Source organism: Aquarana catesbeiana, linkage group LG09 (genome assembly GCF_042186555.1).
Source record: "Aquarana catesbeiana isolate 2022-GZ linkage group LG09, ASM4218655v1, whole genome shotgun sequence".
Taxonomy (NCBI): domain Eukaryota; kingdom Metazoa; phylum Chordata; class Amphibia; order Anura; family Ranidae; genus Aquarana; species Aquarana catesbeiana.
Window position 1 is genome coordinate 223,506,542 of NC_133332.1, and position 9,310 is coordinate 223,515,851.

Consider the following 9,310-nt stretch of genomic DNA (forward strand, 5'->3'; position numbering starts at 1 on the left):
GGAATCTGCTTTACAGGTAAGACTGCATCATGTACTAGACTGCGGTGCATATTAACCACTTGCCGACCGCGCTATAGCCAAACGACAGCTACAGCACGGCTGGCTAGTTCTCATATGACATATGATGGGGTGCAGGCAGCACGCTTTGTGATCACCGTGTCCTCCAGGCACAGCTGATCACAGATTGAAGTTAAGAGCCAATCAGCATCTCTTTACCACGTGATCTGCTGTGTCCAATCACAGCTGATCACGGATGTAAATAGAAGCCGGTTATTGGCACGCCTTTCCTCATGCTGACAGCATGAAGAGAGAAGAGAGCCTATAACCGGCTTCTCTAAAAGACACATGTACACTGATAACTGGGGCACTAATTATTAGTGTCCTGATTATCAGTGCAGTCCAAACAGTGCCCACCAGTGCTGCCAATCAGTGCTCATCAGTGCCTCTTCATCAGTGCCACCTATCAGTGCCACCTATCAGTGTCCATCAGTGCCACCTATATAGTGCTGTCTCATCAGTGTCCATCAGTGCAGCCTCATCAGTGCCAACTATATAGTGCTGCCTCATCAGTGTCCATCAGTGCAGCCTCATCAGTGTTCATCAGTGCCAACTATATAGTGCTGCCTCATCAGTGTCCATCAGTGCAGCCTCATCAGTGTTCATCAGTGCCACCTATATAGTGCTGCCTCATTAGTGTCCATCAATGCTGCCTATATAGTGCTGCCTCATCAGTGTTCATCAGTGTCCATCAGTGCAGCCTCATCAGTGTCCATCAATGCCACCTATATAGTGCTGCTTCATCAGTGTCCATCAGTGCAGCCTATATACTGCTGTCTCATCAGTGTCCAATAGTGCCACCTATATAGTGCTGCGTCATCAGTGTTCATCAGTGCCGCCTATATAGTGCTGTCTCATCAGTGTCCATCAATGCCACCTATATAGTGCCGCCTCATCAGTGTGTCCAATGCCGCCTATATAGTGCTGCCTCATCAGTGTTCATCAGTGCCATCTATATAGTGCTGCCTCATCAGTGTCCATCAGTGCAGCCTCATCAGTGTCCATCAATGCCACCTATATAGTGCTGCCTCATCAGTGTCCATCAGTGCCGCCTATATAGTGCTGCCTCATCAGTGCCCATCAGTGCAGCCTCATCAGTGTTCATCATACCACCTATATAGTGCTGCCTCATCAGTGTCCATCAGTGCAGCCTCATCAGTGTCCATCAGTGCCGCCTATATAGTGCTGTCTCATCAGTGTCCATCAGTGCCACCTACATAGTGCTGCATCATCAGTGCCGCCTATATAGTGCTGTCTCATCAGTGTCCATCAATGCCACCTATATAGTGCTGCGTCATCAGTGTTCATCAGTGCCGCCTATAAAGTGCTGTCTCATCAGTGTCCATCAGTGCTGCCTCATCAGTGTTTATCAGTGCCATCTATATAGTGCTGTCTCATCAGTGTCCATCAGTGCCGCGTATATAGTGCTGTCTCATCAGTGTCCATCAGTGCCGCCTCATCAGTGCACACGAGTGAAGGAGAAAAATTAACTGCTAAATTTTATAACAAATTATGAAAAGTTTGTTTTGTTTTTTCAAAATTTTTGGTCTTTATTCATTTATTTAGCAAAAAATAAAAAACGTAGTGGTGATTAAATACCACCAAAAGAAAGCTCAATCTGAGTGAAGAAAATAACAATTTTAATTTGGGTACAGTGTAGCATGACTGAGTAATTGTCAAAGTGTGACAGCGCTGAAAGCTGAATATTGGCCTGGGCAGGAAGGGGTGAAAGTGCCCGGTAGGCAAGTGGTTAACACATTATGACATTCACCCATAGGGGCACCATTTTTCCAAAAACAAAAATGACTCAAGAGTACGCTATTACTTTAAGGATTCTCCAGAGTGATCTCGCAGCGAGTACAGCATTTCTGTGCAGAACTGTAGATAGAACAAGGAAGCCACGCCCCTGACCAATCCCCAGAACGTTACACCCTCCACAATTAGGAAGAAGGGCGGTGCCAACAAATTCCTCTAATCAAAAACCAGAATGCAAATCAGGTATGCGTCATTCGATATTTCGCCGTGATTGGACGGTGAGAACGAGGCTTGGCAAGCATGAGGGTTCTGTTTCCGGTTGTGTGAGTTTGATTTTCCGGTCGGCTCTGGAAGCGGTGGGTGAAGGTGAGTTCTATGTATGGGGATTGTGTTGTGGGGAGGCGGATGTCCTCCCACCACCCTGGTGATTAGAGCGCGCCTCCACCTGTTTGCTGGAAGCAGGTGTCCCATGTCCCCAGTCCTGTCTCCTGGAATATTTAGTGGTTTAATGGAATGTAGTGTTCTGGAGGTTTCCTCGTATTGTGTATTGGCAGCTTTTGTAGGGGAGTTGTATAGAGAGAACACGTAGTGATGTCATTGCTGATCTCTGTGTACCTGGCTGTGATGCTGATCCTCAGGCTTCAGTACCTTCCAAGTCATTGAGCCAGATCTACACAGAGGTGACATCACAGGCGTGTTTGGGATCAGTGACTCGGAATGCATTGAGGACACAGGGGGGGGGTACATGTAATATGGCTGTCATTATTGTGTACAACCACCTGTATAAATGGATCACAAGATAAGGCGGTATACACAGCTCCCAGAGTAAATGTGTGTGTGTGTGTGTGTGTGTGTGTGTGTACACTCCAGGGGGCAGACCCTAGGGGGTTATTTACTAAAACTGGAAAGTGCAAAATCTGGTGCAGCTCTACATAGAAACCAATCAGTGTCCAGGTTTTATTGTCAAAGCTAATTGAACAAGCTGAAGTTAGAAGCTGATTGGCTACCATGCACACGGCTGCATCAGATTTTGCACCCGCTGATTTTAGTACATTAACCCCTCTATGTCCAGGGGTATACATCTGTACACATGATTACACTTGGAGCTGCATACAGCCGTATCCTATAATCCATTTTGTATAGGTGGCTCTGCACAACACCTGTAGCTTCCGGATGCCGAAATAAAGTCGTATTTTACATAATATGGCCCTATAACACCCCTGTTAAGGATGGGCTCAGGCGTGTTTGCAACTCCACATGCCCGAGCCTGCCAGGAAGCTTACACTGGGCAGTGCTAATCACAGGCAGTGAGTAAGGACGAGCTCAGGTGTGTTCATAACCCGCACGTGCAGAGCCCACCAGGAAGTTGGCACTGCACATCGCTAATCGCAAGCAGTGAGACCTTTTCCCGATCCGCGGCTGCATAGATCGAGAAATGTCTCACTGCCTGTGATTAGCACTGTGCGGTGCTGACTTCCAGGCGGGCTCTGCACGTGCGGGTTGCGAACACGCCTGAGCACATCCTTAGCAGTGAGACATTTCCCGATCCGCTGCTGCACAGATCGGGAAATGGCTCACTACCTGTGATTAGCCATGTACAGTGTCAGCTTCCTGGCAGGCTCGGGCATGTGGAGTTGTGAACACCCCTGAGCCCCTCCCTTATCCCTGTGCCTGAGCCCTAAGGCAATGTTTATAAAGCTGGCCATAGATGGGTAGGATTTCAAATGAAACTTCTTAGGAAAAGAAAGCAAGTTTGTTTGTTCTAGTCATAAGAGAGGTCAAATCGATGTTTGTATTTGAACTCGACGATGAGAAAATTGGAAGGAGCAGGATGGTAAATTTTTCTCAAACATATTTCTAACCGTGCATGTGGTTTTTGTTTTGGTACATTCCATTCATCTCAAAATTAAGAAGTCTAGCCAAAGCTTATTTGGCTGTACTTCTCTTGTGGATAACAGGAGTGCAGTTCGTTTGAAGCCCGCTGATGTCACAGAGCCGGTGCAGGCTCTTTAAGGATCGCAAGCATATGGTCGGGATCCACCCAGAGCCCTGGACCGGCCACCATCTCAGCGAACTGCAGAGAGCCCCTCCACAGCCCAGCGCTCCAGTAAGTGTGGAGGGGCAGAGTAGAGAGCTGGTGACTGATAGTCACCAGCTCTCTGCTCACCAAGCTGGCGGAGTCTCCATGCGACCTTTGCATGCTGGCGGATTCATAAAAAGAGAACATCCATAGAACTAGCTCAGCTAATATTATAAAGTGGTTCTAAAAGGGAGAAAGTTTTTGTTTTTACCTTAAGGCGTGAAGGTAACCCCCCCCCCCCCCCAAAATCCATATACTTACCTGTGCCCGATCTCAATCCACCAATGTGCACGAGAGCAGAGGCTCTCTCCCTCTTCATTGGCTCAGACACAGCAGTGGGAGCCATTGGCTGTCAATCACAGCCAGGGGGGGTAGAGCACAGCTCAAGAGTGAGCTGGCATGAGTGCCCCCATAGCAAGCGGCTTGCTATGGTGGGCACTTGGGAGGAAAGAACCAAGAGCGCCAGTGGGGGACCCGAAAAGAGAAGGATCAGAGCTGCTCTGTGCAAAACCACTGCACAGAACAGGTAAGTATGACATGTTTGTTATATATTTTTTTATTAAATCATCCTTTACAAGAGGTGCGTATAACATGTTTGTTGTAAAAGTATGATGTTTTTTTTTTTTTTTTTTTTTTAAATTATCCTTTTACAATCACTTGAATGGGTGCACTTTAACCCATTCAAGTGATTGTAAAGGATAATTAAAAAAAAAAAAAAAAAAAAAAAATCATACTTTTACAACAAACATGTTATACGCACCTCCTCTTTGTAGTGGATTTGCACAGAGCAGCCTGGATCCTTCTCTTCTTTGGTTCCTCTTCGCTGCTGCTTGCCCTCCCTCCTGTTGAGTGCCCCCACAGCAAGCAGCTTGCTATAAGGGCCCCCAAACCGAGTCACAGCTCCCTGTGTTTATTCAGACACGCCAATGGCGCGCTGCTGTCTCTCAGCCAGTCAGGAGGGAGAGTCCCGGACAGCCAAGGAAATTGTGGACATCACTGGACAGAGATGGGGCTCAGGTAAGTATTAGGGGGGCTGCTGCACACAGAAGGCTTTTTATCTTAATGCATAGAATGCATTAAGACAAACCTTCTGCCTTTACAACAACTTTAAGTCAAACCATAAATCAATGCACTCATATGAATGAGAATATAAAAAGCGCTGAGCAGCCTGGCGCAATGAACCCTTCTGTCTGGTAGCAGTCTCTGCCGCAGTCCTGAGGAAATACTCCGTTGGAAGGTGAAGGAGTACTCTCCCATCTGTAGAAAGTGGGTTGATTCCTGGAATATTAATAATATATCCCCATTCCCCATAGAGCCAGGCTAGATTTAGACTGGTTTCACACGGGATGTCTGATCAGGTCCACCTGTCAGTTTTTCAGGCAGACCTGATTGGACCATCCATAGCGCTCTATGGAGCGGCGGATGTCTGCTGACACCCACCGGCATACGATTTGGTCCAGATGACAGTTGGCTGGAAACAGATAGGTGGTCTGTTTCCATCTGACACCCCCATAGAGAACAGCGGGGCTTTGTGTCCACTCTGCATAGCGGAGCTGACACTGACCTGTCACCTGTCTTCTCATTGGGGAGAGCCCTTGCTGAGCAGGTGGATGCGGGTTATGGAGAACACCCATGTGAAACCAGCCTTAACGTGAATAGAAGTTTGTGCAGAAAGAGAGACACTCAGCAGCCTTCCCATGCCTGTCAAAGAAGGGGGGGGGGGTGTCAGTTATGGAAGACTCCCTATGTGAGGCTGTATTTGTAGATCTCAACAGCCTGGGAACTGAACTTGTATCTCTCGTACACAGATTGATATTCAGCAGAGACCCACCGAAGGGACGTGTCGGAAAATTCTCAGCCAATCAGCAGCTGCAGCCACTGATCAGTGTACTCTGAACACACTGAGTGACGCTGTCCTGACGGGGATTCCACCTTGTTTGTGTGGATGGTGGAATCGGTTACAAAAACTAAACTGATAGGTTTCTCTTCCTTACACTATTCCAAACTAAATACAGGGGGTCCCCGGGTTACAATTTAGGGACTGTAGGTTTGTTCTTAAGTTAAATCTGTTTGTAAGTCGGAACAGGTACATTTTTTAAGTGTAGCTCCAGCCAAAAAAAATATTTTTAAGCTTTTTGGATAGCATAGGGAAGGGTTAACACCCCTATAACATTTGTTTTGCTGTCTGTGCCCATGTTGAGAAGATTTCACCTCACTTTCTGTCCCAATGACAATTGGATTTTGAAAATTTTGGGTTGTTGTGGAAACAAGCTTTGGTGATAAAGCATCAGTGGAGGTACCTTTTTCCCATATTAACTTTTACAGGAGAGAATTTCCCTTCCTAGGGGTAGATTTCCTCTCACTTCCTGTTGTCTCCCTCCGTTTGTAAGTAGGAGTCGTTTGTAAGTCGGATGTTTGTAACTAGGGGACCCCCTGTAATTGATTTTGACAGCCTGATTGTTTTTTTTTTTTTTTTAACATTTTAAAATCACTATGTTGCCATCTAAGAACTCCCAGAAAAGATAATTAGTAATACTCCCTCTGTCCTGGCACCCAGTGCCTCAAACATTTGCCAAAAGATCCTCAGCATCCAATAGACAGCTTGTTTTGTCCAATGCCTAGTACCCCGCTAAGTGCAGATGTTCTGTCCACTGGCTGCAATGTCACTACAGGCCACCATTGACGCAGCAGCCTACTGGACTGAGCAGTCATATTTAAACTCCCTACACAACTGCTGTGGAGTGACGGTTGTGCCTGAAAAACTTTGATACTCATTCTCCATAGTCGAAGCTTTACAAAAAAAAAATGCCGGCACTTAAGTTTTAGATGTTACTCAAACTAATGACTCTAGAATTATTCCTCTCATTCTAGCGTGTGCAGCATGTCGACATTTATGTACAAACATACACCCTAGGTGTATGTGTGGGGGGGGGGGCTTTTCATTAAAGTTCAATATTTCAAAACTTTTTTGTTATCACAAGGGGGCTGATAAGCCCTTTATTTGATAGCACTTGGGAGGTGACAGATTCTTAATTAAAAATCTGGATATATTGAACCCCTGATGTCTCCCCTGTCAGCAAAAACTGTGCATGATCTGCTTCTTTCCTTGGCCAGAGCCATGGGAGTTTACCAGGTCTAAACTTGGAAGTGCTCAGAGCAGAGCGCTTTTAGATTCTATTCATGTGGTTTGGGGAATTGGGAAATAGATTTTCACCAGTCCTCCTCCACCAGCCATTCTGAACAACTTGTGGCAGGCATGTGCTCCCAGGAGCTAAAGGAGAGGTTTGGTGACTGTGCATGGGGGTGTTGGGTGGGCAGGGTGCACTTCACCGACATGCGTCCAAATTATCCTTGCATCTGAAGCCCAATGTGCTTCCAGAGGCTGACAGACTGCGAGGAAGCGATGTGAAGCCTCCTCACTGCCTGTTTTCACCTTACTTTTGCCAAAAATCGTGTGCATTGCACGTGATTGCAGCGCTTATCCATACATGTTGGGTCAATAGCATGCAAGCCTCCCCCTCCGCTGCCTGTTGCAGCTTAAGGAGGGGCAGTTGGCAGGTGACAAAAATGCGGCTCAAATGTGTATTTTTACCACCCAGCTCAACTTGCCAACCAGCCTGCAACCAGATTATCCTAACAGTTTGCGTTAAAAACATGGGTTTAGTTTGCACACATTTCTAAGCTGCAGAGCCACTTCACAGCACCCCAGTATTATCTGCACTTCTTTATTGTAGCCAGGAGGCGACTGTACAATTTTAAAACAAACTCGCAGCTGCAATGCCAAGATATGCAGGGCGCATCATTGGCGGCAACAAATCTGTATAGTGTGTATTTGCTTTGGATGGGTCCCTGACTACCCAGGATCAGCATTATCTTGGAGGCAGGCTTAATTTTTAGGTACATTCTGAAACTTATATTTATTACCTAAACTATATTTAAATTTCTCTCCCAGCAAACCATCATGGGGGTGCTTCAGAATGTTGTCCGAGGCCTGGTTCGTGGTTCAGACAGGCTGGCTGAGATCACCAGTAAAATGGGACCAAATGCCTTCAACAGAGGACGAGGAAGCAAGAAAACAGGTTACCTGACCTCCAACCATAAGTTTGTCAAGGTGAAAGAAATGGTGCCGCAGTTCATAGTCCCTGATCTGACTGGGTTTAAGTTGAGGCCATACGTCTCCTACAAAGCTCCTCCAGGGGAGGAAGAGGAAATGACAGCCGAAAAGCTGTTTATGGAAACTGCAGCTCCTGCCATACAGAAGGACCTTGAAGAGGGAACCTTTGATGCTAATAACCTAGAAAAATATGGATTTGAGACCACACAGGAGGGCAAACTATTCAAGTTGTATCCAAAGAATTATGTTCAATAGTCTGAATGATTAGGTCACATCATGGATTCATGTACACAGCCTATTGATGCCCATATTGAACTTTCTTTTCTAATTAAATATACCGTGTAAAGTACAAGTCATACCTTTTTTCTTTTGTATAAAATACAAGTGAAACTCTGCACAAAACTAAATGCACAGTTGAAATATATACTTGTGTACTGATTTGCCAAAGAATTTGTAATTTTGGCCAACCTTGCCATTCACACACCTGCATCAGTAAGATCAGTCCATCACTTTCAAGTTTAGCTCTCTGAAGGTGATGGAGCGGATACATGTTTTGAAGGGGTGGTAAGATCACACAGGAAGATTCATTGCTTGATAGGAACTGCCTGTGTTACTAGACTAGCTGTGCCATCTGTAAATTACAGATTTGCAAATCTTTTGCCAGGTAAAGCAGTAAACATAGAAAGAAGAGTGACAGCAGAAAAAGACCAAGTGGTGCCTCAAGTCTGCACCATTTACTTTGTTCAACAGATTACAGATCTGTTGATCATAATATGTTTCAATCCACTTATTGTTGACTGACTTACTACCTATACTGGCAGTTTATTCCAAGCATCAACTGCTCTTCCGGAAAAATATAATTTTCAGAGATTTGTTTTGAATTTTCCTCCTGCTAGTTTGAGGTCATGTCCTCTTGTTCTTTGCAGTTAAAAAAAAAAATGCATTCATTATTTTTTTTTTTGCTAGGAGCCTGTAGAACATTGCACCCACGGTAATGCCACAGTTCTGAGACTGTGTGTAGCTGTCTGCCCATACCTCCGATAGGGGCAGGCAGTTACACTCTGTCAAAGACTCCATGAACTACTAGACAGCTCAACAGCACCCAGGTAGTTCTGTGAATATGAAAATTACAAGTTCTTAATGAACACTGTCAATTAATGAAGCAACTGGGCAGGCAGAGCCCCACCCAGCTATTTTTTATTTTTATTTATAACAGGGAGCAGGGAAAAAGATTCCCCCTTGCTGTCAGAACGGGGGATCGACTCATCTGTAACAGGTTACACCCTAAATATGGGTGTAAGGTT

General features: G+C 45.6%; 1 protein-coding gene across 1 annotated transcript; it reads left to right on the forward strand.

Moving 5' to 3' along the window:
- The first annotated feature begins 2,058 nt into the window (after positions 1–2,058).
- Positions 2,059–8,430, forward strand: MRPL41 (mitochondrial ribosomal protein L41). The gene is made up of 2 exons (XM_073599821.1): positions 2,059–2,178; positions 7,845–8,430. The coding sequence occupies exon 2, from the start codon at positions 7,854–7,856 to the stop codon at positions 8,259–8,261; it is 408 nt and encodes a 135-aa protein (XP_073455922.1). The 5' UTR covers positions 2,059–2,178; positions 7,845–7,853; the 3' UTR covers positions 8,262–8,430.
- The last annotated feature ends 880 nt before the right edge of the window (positions 8,431–9,310 follow it).

Coding starts and splice junctions, on each gene's coding strand:
- MRPL41 (XM_073599821.1), top strand. CDS start 7,854: ATGGGGGTGCTTCAGAATGTTGTCCGAGGCCTGGTTCGTGGTTCAGAC.